Source organism: Thunnus albacares, chromosome 15, assembly GCF_914725855.1.
Source record: "Thunnus albacares chromosome 15, fThuAlb1.1, whole genome shotgun sequence".
NCBI classification, from domain to species: domain Eukaryota; kingdom Metazoa; phylum Chordata; class Actinopteri; order Scombriformes; family Scombridae; genus Thunnus; species Thunnus albacares.
In genome coordinates this window covers 13,195,901-13,215,650 of record NC_058120.1, presented here as the reverse complement: position 1 = coordinate 13,215,650, position 19,750 = coordinate 13,195,901, and the positions used below count along the sequence as shown (strand labels likewise).

General features: G+C 38.6%; 2 protein-coding genes and 1 long non-coding RNA gene across 4 annotated transcripts; 1 reads left to right on the top strand and 2 right to left on the bottom strand.

The window, feature by feature from the left end:
- Positions 1-1,727: 1,727 nt before the first annotated feature.
- LOC122997808 lies at positions 1,728-8,713 on the top strand. The gene is made up of 3 exons (XR_006407274.1): positions 1,728-1,966; positions 5,179-5,227; positions 8,601-8,713. It is a non-coding gene; the product is annotated as an uncharacterized LOC122997808 (long non-coding RNA).
- ngb (neuroglobin) lies at positions 6,112-11,484 on the bottom strand. Of its 2 annotated transcripts, XM_044374049.1 has the most exons (5): positions 9,730-11,484; positions 9,362-9,470; positions 8,808-8,916; positions 8,553-8,672; positions 6,112-8,391 (listed from the first exon to the last, which is right to left on the bottom strand). In XM_044374049.1, the coding sequence occupies exons 2-5, from the start codon at positions 9,457-9,459 to the stop codon at positions 8,239-8,241; spliced, it is 480 nt and encodes a 159-aa protein (XP_044229984.1). In that variant the 5' UTR covers positions 9,460-9,470; positions 9,730-11,484; the 3' UTR covers positions 6,112-8,238. The 2 variants fall into 2 exon arrangements, with proteins under 2 accessions (XP_044229984.1, XP_044229983.1); XM_044374048.1 differs by having other exon boundaries at positions 9,362-11,484.
- A 181-nt stretch (positions 11,485-11,665) lies between these two features.
- On the bottom strand, positions 11,666-19,017 carry fam161b (FAM161 centrosomal protein B). Its single transcript, XM_044374042.1, has 9 exons — positions 18,981-19,017; positions 17,417-17,639; positions 16,831-17,333; positions 15,292-15,599; positions 13,108-13,226; positions 12,823-12,990; positions 12,604-12,703; positions 12,348-12,526; positions 11,666-12,111 (listed from the first exon to the last, which is right to left on the bottom strand). Exons 2-9 carry the CDS (start codon positions 17,614-17,616, stop codon positions 12,030-12,032), a joined length of 1,659 nt encoding a protein of 552 aa, XP_044229977.1. The 5' UTR covers positions 17,617-17,639; positions 18,981-19,017; the 3' UTR covers positions 11,666-12,029.
- Between the last annotated feature and the right edge of the window lie 733 nt (positions 19,018-19,750).

Genomic DNA, 19,750 nt, shown 5'->3' with positions numbered 1-19,750 from the left:
TGTAGTTTGTTATTCATGTCTCTTGCTGTGCCTTGAAGAAACACTCCCTTTTCGTGTGACAATCCAGCATGGCCTGAAATATGCTGCATGGACTGAAAACTAAAGAGCAGGAAAACAAACCGGAGATGAGGATACATCAACAAATATGTGAAAAACTTCACAACCCAGAGTGCAGTGCGTTTCATTTTTATCAGTGAATGGGTCATTTCCTTACAGTTCTTTCTTTTAGGCAGCAGACAAGCAGTGAGCTCAATGAAACAACACTAAGCTATTGACAAACAGCTTTTGAACATATCACATGGTCTTCATCATCTTCTTCATGTGTCATTAAACAGCAGATGTTCAAACCTTCCATTTTTGGAACCTGAAGGACTTCTTATCCATTTTGGTTGAAATATTGAGCTTGGCAGTTCATTCTTGACCTTGGAGGTATCATCTCCACTCAAGGTCCACTTACTCACTTTTTTCTGGAGCTTTCATGAATAAACTATAAAGCTCAACCATAAAGCCAATATAGCTTAGAAGCCCTGACAGTGTTTAGGAATAACAGAAAGTTTGAACATCTACAGTTCCATGACAAATTAGCCAATACAATCTCCTGATGAAGACCATGCGATACAGTCAAAAGCTCCAGAACGAGTGAGTAAGTGGACCTTGAGTGGACATTATTTTGTCAAATGCTGTCAAGGTCCAGAATGAACTGCAAAGCTAAACACTAAGCTAACTTACTGTGTGTCTTTATGTCACAGTCGTTGTGTCGCTTTTTTAAGATGTTTTGTATTGTGGCCTTGTTGGTGCCTTGTTGTTGATTTGATTTCAATCAATATCTATTCAGTTCTCAGCTGCTGTATCTTTGATCATACAGATCATATAAGATGTATGGCCAAGCTCCCTGTAGAGGATAAAAAATATATTTGAAAGTTGTTTATCCACTGTCATTGCCTTGTCTATGATTTGTGTTTGGGGTTGATTCTAATTTTAACACTTTTGTTGATCAGTTCACCTAAATCTCTTGTTGTTGTTCAATATAGGGAACACAACTTTGTTTGTAGCTGTTAATGTGACCCAGTGAAAGAAATTCCAGGCAGAGACACCCACAGTTACATAAGTCCGTTTTGTGTTTTGTCTGAGAAAGATTTATTAGGGTTTTAATCATATAAAGTTGTGTTGTGATTTTTTTTTGTTTTGTTTTATTTTTCAATTGTAGTTTTTTTTAAATTGATGGCTCATTATTTCATGAAATGAAATGTATTTGTCCCATTTTACGAGGAACCTAATTCTAGTTTCTCATGCTATATAAAACAGATGAAAGCTGGCAGCAGTATGAAGTGGTCAGTGCAGAGAATCATGAAGTAAAATCTATTTGGAAAAAAAAAACCCATCAAAGAGCATCTCATACTTTCTTCGTCTGAACTGCCAACATGTCCTTTGGGTTTCTCTTGCAGAAGCTTGTTTCACAGATTATTAAACTTGCTTTCCTTTGAAAAATACAACATAAAACTTATTAGGGTATTCTTGGCTCTAATGACCATACAAGAAGGGATTGTCCATTTTCATTCTCAACTAGTTTTACTATATCCTGTCACATCTGTTCATCTACTGTCGGTTTGGCCATCAGAGGTCTATTTGTAGGTACATTCGTTTTCCAGACTTTTGCAGAAGTCCATTTCTTTATACTCTTGGTTATGAGACTTGTGTATCATAAGTACTTGATATCATGTGGCCGGCCTGCCGTAATTGTGGGTTGTTATATCTCCAAGAGGGTTGGGATTAAGGGACAGACTGTGTTTGACATTCAACTCTGTCAGGCTAACAAATTTTCATCTGTCAAAAGTGAAGTGCTGTGATCTGAAATTAAAATTAACTCAGCTCAATCCATTCATCTTGCGCCATGAACTATATTGCTCTCCTCCTCTGTGGTCTATATGGAGGAGTTTTTGAGAGGCAGTGAATCAGACTTCATGAGGTAAGTAATACTGCGAGGTTGAATGTGCACAGGTGGCCTTCTGGAAATGTGCAAATGATATTTTGCATACAATAATGATTCATTACCAATATTAAAAACTTACTATTTAAAGGAAATAGTTAGACATTTTGGGAGATATGCTTGTTTGCGTTCTTGCCATGAGTTGAGATTGATACCACTCATTTTTACACAGTAAATATGTAGCTACAACCAGCAACTGGTTAGCTTAGCTTAGTACAAAGACTGGAAACAGAGGGATAAAGCTATCTAGTTTAAAAACAACAATTTGTGGTTTGACAAGTTTACGAGGGGAAGTTACTGCACCCGACCAATGTCCTGAAATATGCTGAAAACTAGGGAGCGGGAAAAAAAACCAGAGATGAGGATACGACGACAAAAATATAGAAAAAACTTCACAACTCAGACTGCAGTGCTTTTCATTTTCTTTTTTTTCATTTTAAGTATCATTATCAGTGGATGGGTAATTTCTTTACAGTTGTTACAGTGAGGTAATTCAGACAACACTAAGCTATTGACAAACGGCTTTCGAACATATCACATGGTCTTCACCGCCATTGTCATTAAACAGTCAACTCCAGTCCTAAGCTAATGTTAAGCAGACTGGCCACTGACAGTATCTTCATTACCATACGGACATGAGAGTGGTATGAATCCTCTCATCTAACTCTCAGCAAGAAATCAAAATAGCCCAAAATATTTAACTATTACTTTAATATCTGACAAATTGACACTACTGATAACAAACTATCTCTCTAAAGATAATCACAGACCAGATCCCCTTTTTTAACAAAGCTAGGGAGAGGCATCCATTTAGCATTTAATGAATGCATGTGCATGGTAGCTTAGTGTTTGAAGGAGTGTGCCTGCATACAAACCAGCCTCGGGACAAGCCTCTGTACATACTACAAACCTCAATAGCCCCTGAAGCCACATCAGAACGTGTATGGGGCAATTAATTGCATGAGCATCTGCTTTTATCCAAACCACATTGGAAAGCGGTAGCAGCAGAGTTACTGTTCCAGCAAAGTGGTGCCTGTGTTGGGTTTTACTGAGATATCTCACAGTGGATGGATGTCATTTTCTTGCAGTAAAAGGGTTTGTAAAAAAAATGTGGGGGATGGGGTAAATACATACAGTGTTTCTTCATTGCTAACAGTTACGAAGGAAAAAGTAAAGTCCACGACATTTCCCCTGTCACCCCTGGCAACTGCTAAGAGCATGCTTGTCAGTGAAAGGTGAATTCCTCTGGGTGTGTGGCCCGCTGCTCTCCTTTCTCCTGCCCAGATGCTTAGAATAGAAAATGTCTCTGCTTCCTGCAGCAAACATATTGTCACTCCCATAAGGGTTAGTTTCAGCATGCAAATGTAGCTTAATAAGTTGGTGTTGTTTAGTATTTACATAATATTAAGGCTTAATTAAGTATTAGCAATACAATATTTGAACTTTTGGTGATCTCTCATAGAGTATATATTCTCTTTAACAAACTTGCATGACTGTATTCACATTCTGTTTTCATTATGTCAAAGGTCTGATATTTTGTGGTGAAATCCGGACTGCAGCACAAATATTTGGAGGAAACTGAGACTTGACCTTGGAAGCAGTAGCTGACAAAATAATCTCACCACAAGGATCATTTAGTAGCTGTTCTCAAGAGTTTTGATCGTATTACATGATCCTCTTCAACTTGAAATCCCAATTTTTAAACCTACATGGACAAGAAGTCCTTAAAGTGCTGAGAAAAACCACAACCACAAGGCAACCTCCATCTGCTGAGGAAGATCATGTGATACGATCCAAAGCTCCAGAGCAGCTTTAAGTGGACTTTGTGGTAACGTTTTGTCAATGTGGTAGAAAATGTGTCACAAGGTGGATATTAAATCATAAAAGGTCTCATGTATGATTTGCCATCTTTATGATATCTAAAAGGTGTCGTGAACAGTCATCTAATGCAGCATTGCAGGTGATTGCAGGTCATGTAAAAATGGCTGCTGCATAACTCAATAGCTACATAACATTTGTCATTTTGGACAACCAAAAATCTCACTATTAGAAATCTGCCGTCATTGTCAATGGATTTAATTGGGTACTCTGTTCCCACTCACGCTGATAAATCTGTGTAAAGAATTTGCCAAATGTCATCAATTGAACAGATCATCTTAACCTTTGCTAAATGATAAGCCTATATTTTGCTTATTGTCAACAATTCCCATAAAAAGACAAAACCCAACAATGAACTGATCCTATGAATAAGTTTTGTCCGTCTAGCCAAAGCCTGATGTAATTTATTCTTCTGTGCCAAAGAGCTCCATTGTTGTCCAAAAACTATTAAAACACATCAATGAGCTAAAAACAACTCAATGATAACTGTATCATTGATGTGTTTTTAGCTCATTGATGTGCATTGGCTGACAAATTCCTTCATTATCATGACCACATCCACTATAGTCAATCCAACAAACACCATCCTGCCGCTGTAAATAATTATAAAAACATTAGATGTGTACTAATCCACATCTGAAAATAGTCCCCAACAAAGGTGCTATTTACTCTTCTTTAAGTAATGTTTGCTAAAGACTACAGTTCCCAGCTGTTTAAAAAAATAGTGAGCCTTTTTAAAAAATGAATTTGAATGAAATTGTGACTCTTAATTGAAGATTACATCTTCAGAAGGAACCCATGGGCTTGGGCTGAGTGCAGCAGACAGGTGGCAAACTCAGAAAGTATTGAGAGACAGACTAGCACATTGTTGGTTTTTGTCTTTTCATAGGAATTATTGACAATTATATAGATTAACACCTGCTTTACCTTTAACTAGTTGTACTTCATGTGTGTAGAAACTGTTTTGCAGCTGCTGACAGACAGCACATTCCCATTGTTGTGATTTTTGCTTTGCTGTCTGAGCTGGCGGGATCGTGCTGCAGGCTTCAGCTCCTTGACAGCTACCGGAGTGAACCTCATTATCCTAAGCCTGCACACCCAGTCAGTCCATTCCTCTCCACAGTATGATTTAGGATGATTGAGTGACTGAGCAATGCCTTGCTTTCCTCCTTCATCAAAAACAAACGTGTGCGCGCGCACGCACACGACTCTGGACCATCACTTAACAGTTGCCATGACAACGTTCAATACCCTTTCATTCCAAAACACATTGCAGACTTTCTAAAAATAATGTGTGTTGTCTTTTCTCACAGACTCCTCTCCAGACGACAGCCTTCAGAGCAAATCCTTGTGCACTACAAGGTAGGACTGTAGAGCTGTAGGGACCAATTATAAATTAGCAGAAGGAGCCAGTAGGGACCAATTATAAATTAGCACAAGGAAAATGGACACGTCTTTTTGATAGTAGCTTATTGCGTTTTTTTTTTTGCAATCTAACCATTGGTTGGTGACCTTAGGGGGGTTGTGTCAACATCTCCATGAAGCCCAGTGACTAGACAACTCTGGAGTATTTTTCTGTAGGCTGAAGTGAGACGTGGAGCATGGAGCCAACATAAATACAGCAGACTCTCACTGGGACAGAGAGAGTGAGGATACTGTTGGCAGTGCAGTCAGACAGATTAAGGCCATGTCAGCCACTGCTTCAACAGCAGAACAGACAGCCAGCTCATGGATGTGACTTTTATGATGATACAACCAAATTGTATATATGGGAGAAATGAGCCCTGTGGATTCAGATAACTCATCATAAGTACCCTCCCTTCTGCAATTTCTCATTGCTATGGCTTCACCTATAGGACACACACACAGGCTGATATTCAAGCAGAAACACATGCAAATATTCTTTACCTATTTTTGAAGGAAAATTAAAACCAATCCACATTGTGAGGACAGAATGGCAATTTTATGTAATTCTTGGCAAATTTGTGATACTCTGAAAACACTCTCGATGTGACATCGTGCAGTTGCATGAGTAAGTGGGCTGATGTGCCTGAAGTCGCCCTCGTCTCTGTAGCCAAGGGCGATGAGCCATTCGGCGCTTGGAGTTTATGTAACACGAGGGGATGGGCTGTCAGTGGGAAGGAAATCAGGCATTGTGTGATTGATTTCAAACGCTGACCATGATGCTGTAACTATCATCAGTCTGTGACAAACAATCTGAGAGCGAGGAAAACACACTGACCTCGTTTAGCAGCAAAATATCCACAGATCACTTTATTTAGTCTCAAGTAAGCACACAACAAGTTTTTTTTTAAGTGTAGCATGGAAATCCAGTTTACAAAGAGTGCGTGCTTGCATTAATTCTAATAATGTGTGGTTTTTTGTTTTTTGTTTTTTTGGTTGAAGGATAACTAGGTGAAGTCATCGCTGTTCAATAGCAGCTGATAATGATGAGGTAGACAGTGACACACCCAATATGTACAGGACTGGATTTAACATAACATAACATCCAGCCAGCTGTCAGTCACGCCTGCTAAAAAGACCTACTGTCAGCTAATTGAAAATAGAGACACGGAGAACAACAACCTGCATAGGGCCATGTACTGATACTAAGAAAAGAAACACTATAAAAACACCACCTACACAGTCAGTTTAACAAACATTACACCTGTGGGCTGGAAAGAACAGACTGAATAGACTATTCAGGGATAAAATATATTCATATAAAACTCTGCTTTTATCATTTTCTGTAAAGATTGCACATTTAGAAATTGCTAATATCATATTATTCTGATTAACTGAAACCTTTATAATTCATACTATTCTGCCACTTTAAAGGCAACAAGATGTTAAGATGAATATTAATCCTCAAAGCTGACAGTTTTTTCTTATATTGGGTTTAAGTTCATTTACTGGAAATCCACACAAGGTAAAATAGCTGGTGGACATCATATTTGAAGGAAAATCAATCCCTTTAAACTACACATACATTTCAGAATATAAAAATAAATTTTATAAATGTAAACTCAAAATAAAGCGATAACCACATATCAGCAGCTTGGATTTACAGTTGTATGGTGTTATTATCTAATACTTGGCGCACTGTTGCTAAGTTACTTGGCATTATGACCATGAATGTAAATAACAGCTGAGGATGATACATACAGTGTTATGGCAGCAGTAATAATACACACATATTGGACAGTATTAGCAGACAGTATTATAATGCATCAATAAATTAAGAAGAAAATCATTATTAAGCGTTCCTTTGTGTCATAATCCAAAACAAATATTCACTTCCAGTTTTCATGTAGAAGCTCTGTGGCCGCCTCTAAAGCAGAGGTAATACTACATTTGTAGCCACGACAACACAGGTAATAAGCATTACTGAGATAAGCGACTAAAGTACAACAAAACTACTTCACACCAACAATGACTGGAAACTGATAGCCAAGGAACAAAGATGTTATAATTCCTTCAAGATGCCCTTTACTTCCAAACTCTAAAGGTCACATAACAGTCTATTGGTTAGAGTTTAACAGTCAGATGAAGCCTATTGAAATACTCACAACCTCTACTGAGGAGAGCATCACACACCATGTAAAGTAAGGTGCACAAGGACGCTGTAACAGTCATAGATCACTGAAGAAAGCTATGAGAGAGTATAACAGTTCTTGTCAGTATCTATTAAACATTGTTTTAAAAATGTACTTTGCTTATTGTCAATAGGTTCAAAGTTAGATAAGAAAGTCAAAAAAGAGGTGTAATGATGTGTAATTACCATAAAAAAACACAGTAATGATTATGATTAAGGTGATAAATAAATCTTCTGTAAAATCACATTGCTTTGTCCCAAAACATATTTTGTAAAGTGTCACTGTGTTCCAGTTAGATTAAGAGCTGCCGTGCTGGCCTCAGTAACCATCACAGTTTGAGTAGTGTGTGATGCCTAAATACAAGATCTAGTGTTTCACAACTGTGCAACTCTTTTAAGATACATCACAAAGACCACTACAGTCACTGTTATCATTTGAATAGATATATCAAAGCCATTATATACAAAGACTCAACAGTTATCCTTGATGCTTTTTCTCTGGTCCAGACCTAGAGGAACCAGAGCAGGCTGGCTCAGACCCTCGCAGCTGTACAGCAGCATTGCCTGTTAGCTAACAGCGAAGAAAATAAACTCTGCGACCGGTCAATCCAACTGTAAAGTGTAACCACACCATACATTTGCTACACTACGTGACCCCACTCACAGAGCAAATGTACAGCAGCCAAAGCCACAAACGCTGCAAGTTACACAACCTTATTCCATGGCAACCATGATGAGTGATTTGACAGCAACTGCTCAGCAGTTCCCGCTGGGCGCCTCAGTCGGCCTTGTCCTCGCCATTTTTGGCCCACCCTCGGCTCATGGCTGCCACCACAATGCTGTACATGTTGAGCCAGGCTTGACGCAGAGGCGCTGTGTAGGCCTGGCCCAGACTGCACTGCAGCATGTAGAGAAGGGACTCACCCACCACCTGAAGGAGTCCGTAACAAACAAGCACACAAACACACAGAGATGGCACACACATATAGTCACAACAGAGACGAAAAAAGAGATATTTTTTCACAACTCATTCATTTGAGATCACTTTTCAAGAATTTTCTCAAAAGTTGCACTATTGGATGTTGTTCCTACAGCAAATGACTGTGTGTTGACTCCCACTGCCTGATGCTTCCTCCCAAGGTTGAGAAGAAAATCCTCCAAGGAGTGAAGGTCGTCCAGGTGGCTGACTGCTGCATCGATCACAAGCATCACCTGCGACGCATGCAAAAAAAAAAAAAACAGGTGCAGAGACACACATATACACTAGCAAAGTGTTCAGAACTGTGCATAAGAAGGGTTTCAAATGTCTGTGTACTTGTAGTGGTCACTGCGGTGAATGAAGCTCACCTTAGTGACATGTTCCAGGAACTCAGGACTGGAGAGGCAGTCTTGTGTGGAGCCACAGTTTGTACTGTAGTGGAAAAGACTGAGGAGCGCAGGGTCCAGCTCAAACAGTCTACCATAGACACATACCACACTATTCTATAGGTGTATACAGACGGCATGGGTTGCCAAACATCCACACAGACACAAAATCAATCTATAAATCATACATCCACAAATCTCTCCTGCTAGTGTCTGATTTAGCGGTCTCAAAGTAAATTGTGGATTATTGCAGTCTGTCGCCAAGCAACAAGTCAAGCCTCCAGTCCCTGCATGGTGAAAGAGTGTGCAGCGAAGGATCTAGCTTGATTCTCTCTCTACACCTGTGTTACTTATTCTAACATCACAAATATTAGCTTACAACATAATAAAACAGCAAGGTCCTATTACTTCTGGTCAAAGTGTTGTTAGGATGTATGTGAATGAAGGAATAACTGCACAGAAAACAACCTCAAATGTGTTCTTCTCTTCCATGTGTCTTATTCAATCTGAAGCATGCTGTTTGAGTAGGACATTACCTGGAAAACATGATCACACCGTGAGGAACTTTGTTCTTGCCCAGGCTTTCCCAGCTGCCTCGTATCAGCTCCTTGTCTTTCCCTGACAGCTTCTCCATCCTCCTGCGGGCTGCAAACGTGAGACAAGTTCTTCTGGAGGGGGGGGAAACACACAACTCCTCTACAGGACTAGAAGGCTCAGTTTTCGCAAAGCCATAATTCTCGAGTGAATCCACAGACCAAACTTCTGCCAACCCACCTGGAAAAACAAAGTGGAGCATCAAGTGAGCTTAACACAGTTGATTTGCTAGTAATGTTTCAGATGTAAAGAGGGGACATGGCTGCATGAGATATGATTTCCTGACTAGAGACGCACAAACATACTATACCTTCTTGAGGTCAGTCTTCTCTCTGAACTTCTTCTGGTGCAGCCAGGCTGAGGGGTGTGTGTGTGTATGTGTGTGGTGTGTGTGTATGTGTAGTGTGTGTGTGTGTGTGCGCGTGTGTGAGTTAGTGTGTTTGTGAGCGTGCAGGCAGCAGCCTTGCCTGAAACTCTGGTGCACTTGCTCTCTCTTTCCCCTGCCCACGGTGCAGTCAGAGAGACAAGTTCTGCCACACTCTTATCTGTCACACTGGCTGCTATCTCTCTCCCCTTCCCGTTTGCCTCTTGATATGCTCTCTCTCCAGCACTGGGGATATTATTCATGCCACTGAAGGAGAAAAAGAGGGATCTCTCTCCTCTGCTCCAGTCAGGCTGCAGCGAGCCACAGCTCCTCCTGCAGGTGAACCAAGGACTAAAACATACGAGGAAATGCACACAACTCCACACGCTACAACATACACTGCACTCCGCAAAAATCTTGGCCTTCGTACTTCTACCTTATAATCAAGTGAACACAGATAAACAAAGAAATCAAGATGAACAACAAAATAACCAGAAAACACAACATTCCATAGAGTGCAATTGCTGATGTTTTAAGGCAGGTGATGTGTTGACCTATTTGAGGCCTATATCATCTATTCTAGGGTGTGTCCTTAGTTGCCTATATTTGCAACCCATGCATTTAAATGTGTGGGAATTTTAATATTGTACAGCGGCTGGAATAATAAGAGACCTGAATGCACCACCTTGGTGAAATTATATTGTTCATCTGCTAGGGAGGGCCACTCCTCAAACAGCGAGATCGCGTGATCATAACATTCAGTGGCCAAGCGCAAAGCCTCTCATTAATCTAAATGAGATGTGTTTTTTCCCTCTCTCAGCCTCCACATTCGAGCACTACAGTTCGTTTAAATAGATGTCACAGGCGCCGGGTCACTCGTGCATTTCATGGATGCAGGTTCCCCTCTCGGATGTTATCTAACAGGTTGGGAGAGATTGGTTTTGTTTTCAGCCGTGCACCGGGGAATTCAGAGGTGCACAGCGTTCTCCTGAGGGACTACAAGGCAGAGTGGGGAGGGATACACGGTTCCCATGACAACCTGACAGGATGAAGCCCTTGAAGCTTTGTCATGTGATGTCTGAGATATCAAGGAAGGGACTGTGATTATTTATTACATCTATATGTACTATGTGACACCATTTTCTTCTTTTGTTTTTAATATATTTTTGATGATAAAATTAATAATATACTTATTTTATCACTCAGTTATACTGAATGCCTTTTTGTTCACTATGACATATTAGGCTCTTACCTGCAGACTACACAACATTAAATAGCATTGCCTTAAGACAAATGATTTTTAACGCTATCTTGAAGTGATGCAAAACATTACCTAAATAGTTTCAATGAATGACACACTAGCCTACAAAAAGTAACCATGTGGTATGTACTGATTGGTCTCCATGATGACCTTTTAATTATGATTGTGTACATTTCTATGTGGTTTACAGGAAAAAACAATCTGAAATTCCTGGCAGTTAGCTGTCTAAGCACCAGCTTACAGTAGAGGTTAGTGTTCTAGTGTATTTGATGTGGGTCTATGGGCTTGGAGCTGACCACTGAACTGGTCTTTGTGAATGCGGATGCACAGTGAGGCTGTTTATTTAGTGGGCAGTGTGGCTGTAGAAATAACTGGAACTTTAACCCGACCTTTTCAGAAAGGCCCGTGTCAGACGCTCGCTGTCCTGACGAGACCTGTCCAATTAAAAAATATACATTTTTTAAATGGAACTAAATAAAGTAGAGTACAACTAAGATTAGCAGCAGAAATATAGTCTCACTACTCAAGTATAATCATTTTTATGTCTATTGGAAGCTTCTGGATTTAAAATGGGTAAAACACAAATTAATGTTGCAGGCACAGTGGGCTCAACTGGTGTTCTCATTTTGCTTTTGAACTGTTTATTCTGGTAACCAAGTCTTCAAATTACAGTGTTCATATTACTTAGCAAAACTTATTTTCAGTTTAATCTGCTTGAAATATATATACTAGTGTTAAATTCAAAGCATATAAAATATTAATTACTTAAAAAACATATACTGTTCTCTAAACTTTCCATTTGTAATACCTAACATTTGTTATTGTGAAGTCCAGATGTTTTGTAATTTCTTAATTTATAGTTGCACATCTTAAACAAGCTCCGCTTGGTGCGGATAGTTAGCCGTGACATGAATCATTTTTGAGGACAGTGTTGTTTTCTAGTGGAGAGGCCACAAAAAACTCTGTGCCGCCTGAACCTTTTTGATCATGGCATTTCATCCCCTTTGGACTTCACGCTCTTCTCTTCCACATCTTCAATTTTCTCCCCGTCGTCTACATTTTCTTCCCTAAATCAGACATGTTGGGTTAGAAAATGGCTATATTGTAATTACATCAAACTTTTACTTGGCTACAGTATTTGTCTTTTCTTCACTAAAGACTGCAGGGTAAACAGAAAATTATGTAATGTAATACGACCAAACCACATGAAGTCCTTGGCTCTCCAGTACCAGTGCTATTCATAATTTTACCGGACACAGTGGGATTACATAGTGTATGAAGAAAACTTGCTATAAATTCTCACTCTGCATCGCTGCTATGGATGTCATTTTCTCTGCTGCAGTCATTCACATCATCTTCAGAAACGGACGAGGTCGAGCCTCTTGCAGCTGCTTCTCCATTTTCTTCAACAAATTGCTCTTTTAATCCGGCTTTCTTCAGCTTGTTCCTGTATGTCTGCTCTGCATGAGCCTTTGCATTTCTCTGGCAATACAAAGTCAAAGTTATGCCACTGGAGAGGCATGACATGACCTAATGTTTAATGGTACTATGTCACTTACCTGTTTCACCTGTTCGAACAAATAAGGGCGTTCACTGACTCGTGCTTTCATGTCCCGTAACTCCCTCATGTAGTCTCTCATCCTTTGTTGGTCAGCTTCCCTGCATGTAAGAGAAGATTATAGTTTAAGCTGCTGCGGCAGGCATGTGTGGTTGTTGTGATGTGTGCTGCAAGGGTTGCTAAATTGGAGAATGAACGCCCTCACTTGACCAATGCTCACCGATGGTGTTGCAGTTTTTCATTATATACTTCTTTCAAGCTGTTGTGTGGATCCAGCAGCTTTGCATGAAGGGCAACTGTCCTCTTCATGGCTTGAGACCTCAGTTGGTACTTCTTCAACCAGTCTGCACTCTCTTGATTCTTACTGTCCCTCATCTCCATTGATTTTCTGTACGGAAAACGATGTTCTGCATGTCAGTAGATCCAAATATTTAGCATGTAGAAAGTACTGAGGAAAAATCTATAAACTCAAGTTCAACAGTCATGCCAGTATGATACAGTTCACCTGATGGCCATGCAGCGCTTCCTTGCAGCGTCTGTGATGTATGTCGGGAGTGTGTCTGTAGACAGTGATGTTAAGGCCCCGAATGACTTGCTTCTACCAAGTTTACTTATATTTGGAACCTGTAGATGAGAATAAAAGTCTAAATGCTACTATTTACCATTTTTGAGATCTGAAATAAAAACAAAATATACTGTTTGTCCATTTTGCATCAACTTTTTTACCTTAGAATGAACTTAGAAACAAAACCCAACATTGTGCTTACAAACAAAGCGGAACCAAAGCAACCAAACCAAATCCCCTCATACATGACTCAGAGTGACAGAAATAGTTCATCAATTTACGGAAAAAGTCGATTCACTGTGATTGAAACCAAATAAAAAAAAAAAAAGAAAAATTGTTTTTTAGTCTCAGTCATTTGTTTGAAATATGGAAAAAACAGTAGGAGAACCAGAGAAGAACCACACTGCATGCCAGTAAACTGATATTTTGTACAAAAGATGGAAATTTCTAACCAATATGCTTGGTAATAATGGATTTCTTTCTTTCTTTTATAAAATTGTGTTTTCAGTCTTTGTACGTGGCAACAATTGTGTTGAGAGCAATCAATCCAAGAAACACTTCACCAACATTCACGGAAAAAAGACAAACAGACAAAGATGAACTGGTGAGATACTGATGGCTTTACAACTACACAGTTTGAGGTTAGTCATAAAGGTTACTCAGAATAACGGTGGGTGAGTTTTTAAATATTTTTCTCAGAGAAACCTCACGGTATACATCTAACTTATATATATATATAGTTATAGTTATAAATAGAAATAGTTAAATCAGGAGAATCTGCCCCAAAATGTCTGACAAGATTCATTAAACAGAAATCTGGTAATTGTACAGTTTTGGGCAGAGCCAGAGGATATATAAAAAGAAGACAGGAAGGAATTTTCACTGATCACAAAGTTCATTTCACCACATATTACTTTGAATTTGTGTAAATTACTGTTATTCTTACTTAATTATTGTTATAACCATTTTTTACTCTTTGATGCCCTCGTGTGAATCATCCACCCAGACAAATTTCAATGGACATATAAAGTGACAATCTTATAAAATATGTGATTAATCTCATAGAACGATATTGCAGGTTGAGCTGTCCTGAGGGACAAAAATTAACCACATTACATGGTTGTATATCACAGGCAGTGTAGAAATGTGGCTTCGGTCAAATTTGTTATGAGGTGGAGAGAGTTTGAAATACACCAGTTCAAGTGTGGGAAATACTCTGTCTTTGAAGAGGGCCTACTGTACATGTTTTAAATAGCATTACAAATCCACAACTGAGGGAAGTGGCCTGAACTGCTTCAAAAAATACACATAAGGCTTACAAAATAACTTAACCCACGCAATAAACCTGTTATTATCAAACCAATTCCTCTAAAAGAAACAGAAAAGAAACTGAGATGTGACCTGGTCAAATTACTTTGTCACATCTTATGAAATAAACACTTGTGAGTGCTGAAGGACCACAGAAATACATGATGTTATACAGCTTGCAAAAACTGTTTTATAGTAGTATAAACCTTTTTAAATGAGCAAAGACTCAGGCAATTATTATTATCATCCAGAACGGTGACGGGCATTGAGAAAGGCAAGGCTAGTGTTTAACCATCCCCCCTTAAAATGAGAATGGTATGGACCTGATAAAGTGGTGGGTTGATGTGTCTCAAACCATCCATCAAGCAGTGAAGGTGTGAGAAAAAAAGTGATGTAAAACTGTAACATGAAACCATCTGGTGCTTTTGAGTCCAGGATATGCTTTGATATTTTTTATTTCCTTCCTAGTTTCAGGTTTCATCCATCCTTTATAATTATAGACGTTAATTTTCTAAATATATTGCCTACATTATTATTCTACTTCTGACAAATCTGATGACTATGAAAATGCTAAAATTGAATTAAATGAAATAAATTCATATAAAATAACTGAAGCATTAAATTCAAGATAACAAAACTAAACTAAGATAAGCAAACATCCTTAGTAGTGACTAAAACAATTCTTATGAAACTTATTATAGGAGCAACATAAAAAACATAAAAACAACAACATAAAAAAACTGAAATAAAACAATACATTTAAATAATCACAATAAAGAAAACAGTCAGAGATCTCAGGAGAGGAAAACATTTCACCTGTGAGTTTTCAGGGCTCAGCCTTCTTTGCCTTGTAGGGAGTGCTGATGTCCTCAGGTAGAAGGGTTGACACCTGGTCACATCTTTACTCTGTGTTTTTCTCAGTGCCTCTGTCTGCAAGGCCTTGTGCAGCCTGCTGAAATCAGGGACCTGATGGATAATTTTTGGCTGGAAGCTCGGCTTCTCATCCAGAAATCCCAGCTTTTCCTTCTTGGTGCGCTCAGCAGTGCGAAGTCTCGGCCTCCCGGAGGCAGTGGGGTTCTCATGTTGCGTAGTCTGAACGGGGACTTTGCTGCTAAGCTCCTGATCTGCACAAACATTACGGTAAGGTAAAGCAGAAGCTGAAGTCACGTCACAGTGTAGCAGTGGTGGAAAGTACCTAAGTATTTCCATTTAATGCTACTGTATATTTCTACTCCACTACTTTTAAGAGTGAAATATTGCACTAAAAATGCACTACATTTATGTGACAGGCATTACTTAGATGTTACTTTGCTGATTATGATTTTATATGATAATCTTATAAAATGCAATATTTTGTCAAATATTAAACCAGAAGTCCCCAAATTTTTGGCTTGTGGCCCCTTACAAAAATTATCAGAGCCCCTTGTCATGTTTCATATGTCTATGAGACTTTTCCCCTCAAAATTTCTCAGATGGTTTCATTTAAATAGCACTTAAAACCAGTTTTATTATCATAATATTATAATACAATTGATACAAATGTATTGTGTCTTTCAATACAAGGCTCTCTATTTAATACACCTTGTGCATGTAAGCTGTACTATACATAGTTTTATCAATCATTACATCCCATCTATCTATGGACTATACCAAAGGTTCCCAACCTGGGGGTCAGAACCCTCAAAGGGGTCCAAGATAAATCTGAAGGGTCAGGAGATGATTAACAAGGAAAAGAGAAGAAATACATATTTCTACTAGAGCTGCAACTAAGAGTTATTTTTATTATTGATTAATCTGTCGATTATTTTCTCAATTAATTGATTAGGTGTTTGGTCCTCAAAATGGTTAATCACTGTTTCTCAAACCCAAGGTGACGTCCTCAACAGTCATCAACCCTAAGATATTCAGTTTACTCATAGAGAAACAAGAAAATTAACATTTGAGAAGCTGGTACCAGAGAATTTGGACATTTTCTTCTTAAAAAATGACTCCAAACGATTAATCGATGATCAAAATCGACTAATTTAATAGTTAAAAAATAATCAATTAATCAACTAATCGTTGCAGCTCTGATTTCTACTTCGCAAATTATGTATATTAATTCAAATCTTTATCTTGTGAAATACAGGAGAAATTGAACTAATTAGGCCTCTAAAACTTATAAAAATGGAACGATCTGAAAGGGGAGGGTCAAAAGTCAAAAAGGTTGGGAACTGTAGGCTGTCAGTATGTTCTGTCTGTAAATTGACACATAAACATATCTTATATCACTCTAAATGTTCACATTGATTCCAGCCATTATGCCACAAACACCACTAGCCATCATCATCCAAAAGAGTCACACAATCAACCAACTTGTGTCTTTTACTCCTTTGTGAAGAGATTTCCCAACAGAGGCAGTCTTGTTTTTTTGATCCTGTGAGACTTGGTTTAACATTGCTATCAGCTTTTCCCTCTTCTCCTTCTCTCTCTCCTGGAAGCTGAAAGGTTTTTGTACAGAGAGCAGGAAGTGTTTCCTCTGCTCAAGGCCTTGCTTCCTCTCCTTTTCTCTAAGCTCCATCATCTCCTGATAGAGGGGCAGACTGACGTGGTTGGGGACAGGAAGAGCACAGAACTTCTTCTGGCACTCGGCCTCAGCCTCCTCCTCTTTCTTCATCTGTGTTGTTTTAAATAAAGCTGCACGTTCACACTGTTGTGCCCTGGTTGGCCTGGAAGTCCTATCAGAACAATGCTTCCAGGTTGATGAAGATATCCAGGCTGGAGCAGATGAGTTGGGCCTCTCTGACTGTCTGGGATGGTTTGAGACTTTGTCAGAGGGCAGGGCTGGTGTAGAGGTGGATCTTCTCAGTCCTACAGGTCTGAAATAACAGTAAAGGTCTTCAAGAAAACAGATTTATCATAATTATAACTAAACACCAAACATAAAATTGAGGAAGCCTACCTGTGCAGTTCATTTTTATCACTGGACACATCTTTTGAAAGGAGAGCATCGTGATGAATCCTCCTCTCCAGCTCTTCTCTCAGTCTCCTCTCTGTCTCCTGCAGCTGCTGTTTGAGGGCCTCACTCAGGGACCTGAGCTGCTGCTGGAGCATTAGCTCTGATCTCAGTCCATCTTCCAGCAAGGTCTCTAGCTTCGACATATTTCTCTGATCTTTGACACTAACTGAAAAATCCACAGAGAATAAAATAAAAGTTTCAATGTTTGTTTATTCCTGTAAACCAAAATGTCTTCTATGGAGTATTAATGCTGAAAGCTTTATCAATTAGTTGTTTTATGGAAAACGAATCAATTTAAGTCATTTCTCAAACAAAAATGCCAAACTTTCTCTGTTTCTTTTTTCTCAAATGTGGGGATCTGCGGGATTTCTCAGATTTCTATCATTGGTTTTAGATTGCTGGTGGAACAAAACACATCACTTTGGGCTCTGGGGAACTTTCATGGTTGTCTAACTATTTTTAACAATCATAAATGATAAACAATGACTTGAAAAATAAACAACTGATTACAGTTTCTCTCCATTGGTTTAATGTGTTTTTTTTTCAGTTTTGAGAATAGATGACAACACCAAAACTCCAATTTTAAAAACATCGAATGCATGCTACAAAAGGTTTTCTCGAAATTCAAAAAACTTTTCACAAAATCTATAAAATTGCCTGATGGTTTTGAAAAAGAAAATACCGTACCAAAAAACTCCTTATAGTGCATCAAAACAGTTAATGAAAATTAACAAAAAGTCTTTTTACTACTTTGTATCATTCACTCCTCCTTACATCCTTATATTTACATGTCAGACACCTTAAATACTGTATAATTGTTGGTTTGTGAGTTTGTGAATTTTCCAACACCACGCTGAAATAAAAGTCTTGCTTATATTTTCGATGTTGGAACTCACATTGTCCAATACAGTATTACATTTTAACGAAGTTGGACATAGATTTTCCCATTTTACATTTGTATCTTACGCCTCTAAATCAGTTACATTTCCTCCTCTCTTTACATGTGACTTTACACTGATTGCAGAGTCAACAGGATTCTGAACTTCAGCATGTTTTGGCTCTGTGTAAGATTTGTCTTGCAAATACAGCAGGAGACTCTCATTTAAAATCTGTCCTCATTCCAAGGGCGTGGGTTTGGTTTAACTTTGGTAGGGACATTTTTTTGTCGGACGGCCAAAATAATTGTGTTTGTGTACTTGCTCTCTTTTCTCTTTCATGGGTAAATGCGCACACACACATAAACACACATAGAGAGCCTGACTCTGCAAAATGTTAACTTGACTGAATGTGCATTTGCTGACTTGCCTGAGACTAGACTGTATCATGATTTTTCCTCTGATTTTTTTTCTTTCAGTTTGTGGATTTGAGTGACATAATTCAAGAGTTTCATGACAGAGACACAGTGACGATCAAACCTTTGAATCATCTCACAAACTTCTGTTTGTATTACTTTTCATTAAACTCCTAAACTTTTGGTTAGATCTTTCACTATGACATCAGAGCTCACCTGAGAGGCCGCAGCTCACCTGTCTGTGTGTCTCTGTGCTGCTCAGGCTGCTGCTGACAGGATTTTCATAATAAAATAATACCTGACAGTCACAAACAAATCAGTTTTACAAGCTGTGGCTAATTTAGCTTATAAATAATGTTCATGTCTTAATGATACATATGTAATAATAACTTATTAAATGTCTTATTAGATGTCATTAAATAGTAAATATTTCTCCCACTAATTTCAAAGATTAATGTTTGGATTGATTACAGGACATTCTTATTAACTAAGCTCAACTGTTACTGACACTTTGGTTCTTCTTATGAAAGGACCAGATGTCTTAGTTTGCTTTTGGGAGGAATTTTCACCAACAGTAATAAAGTTGTTCAATTAAACAGCATGTCTGAGCAACAATCAAAAATTAACTAACAACACCTAATGCCTGAAACTATATATGATACCAAATGATCTTAGTTTTGTCCAGTGAAGTTGTTTTCAATCCTGTGACGTTGGGATCGTTTAAACTATAAATACTAACCACTCTCCACCTCACCGACTCCACTACTGCTGCTGGGCTGCTGCTAGTCAACAATGCATACAGCTGCAAGTTGAGGTTTGCCAGATCATCAAGTCGAGTATCCCCCATACCCTGCTCTTTCACTCTCCATCATAATAGTGAACTTTTTTGCAGAAAACACACAAATCTAGCAACTCTACAGAGATCTTACCGGCTAGATAGTTTGAGATCAGTAAAAAAAATATTGGTAGGGACAATGGTATTGATA

Bases quoted from the DNA above. Each gene is read 5' to 3' on its own strand.
- fam161b (XM_044374042.1), bottom strand. From the start codon at position 17,616: ATGTCGAAGCTAGAGACCTTGCTGGAAGATGGACTGAGATCAGAGCTA. The intron at 15,600-16,830 runs GTTGGTTGATTG...ATGTTTGTGCAG, and splicing joins CAAAGGAGTAAAAGACACAA to ATCAGGAGCTTAGCAGCAAA. The intron at 12,112-12,347 runs GTGAGAATTTAT...TGTCTGATTTAG, and splicing joins ATCCATAGCAGCGATGCAGA to GGAAGAAAATGTAGACGACG.
- ngb (XM_044374048.1), bottom strand. From the start codon at position 9,621: ATGCTCCACTTTGTTTTTCCAGGTGGGTTGGCAGAAGTTTGGTCTGTG. The intron at 8,917-9,361 runs GTAATGTCCTAC...TGTCTATGGTAG, and splicing joins GGTGTGATCATGTTTTCCAG to ACTGTTTGAGCTGGACCCTG. The intron at 8,392-8,552 runs GTAGGAACAACA...GGACTCCTTCAG, and splicing joins TCAACACACAGTCATTTGCT to GTGGTGGGTGAGTCCCTTCT.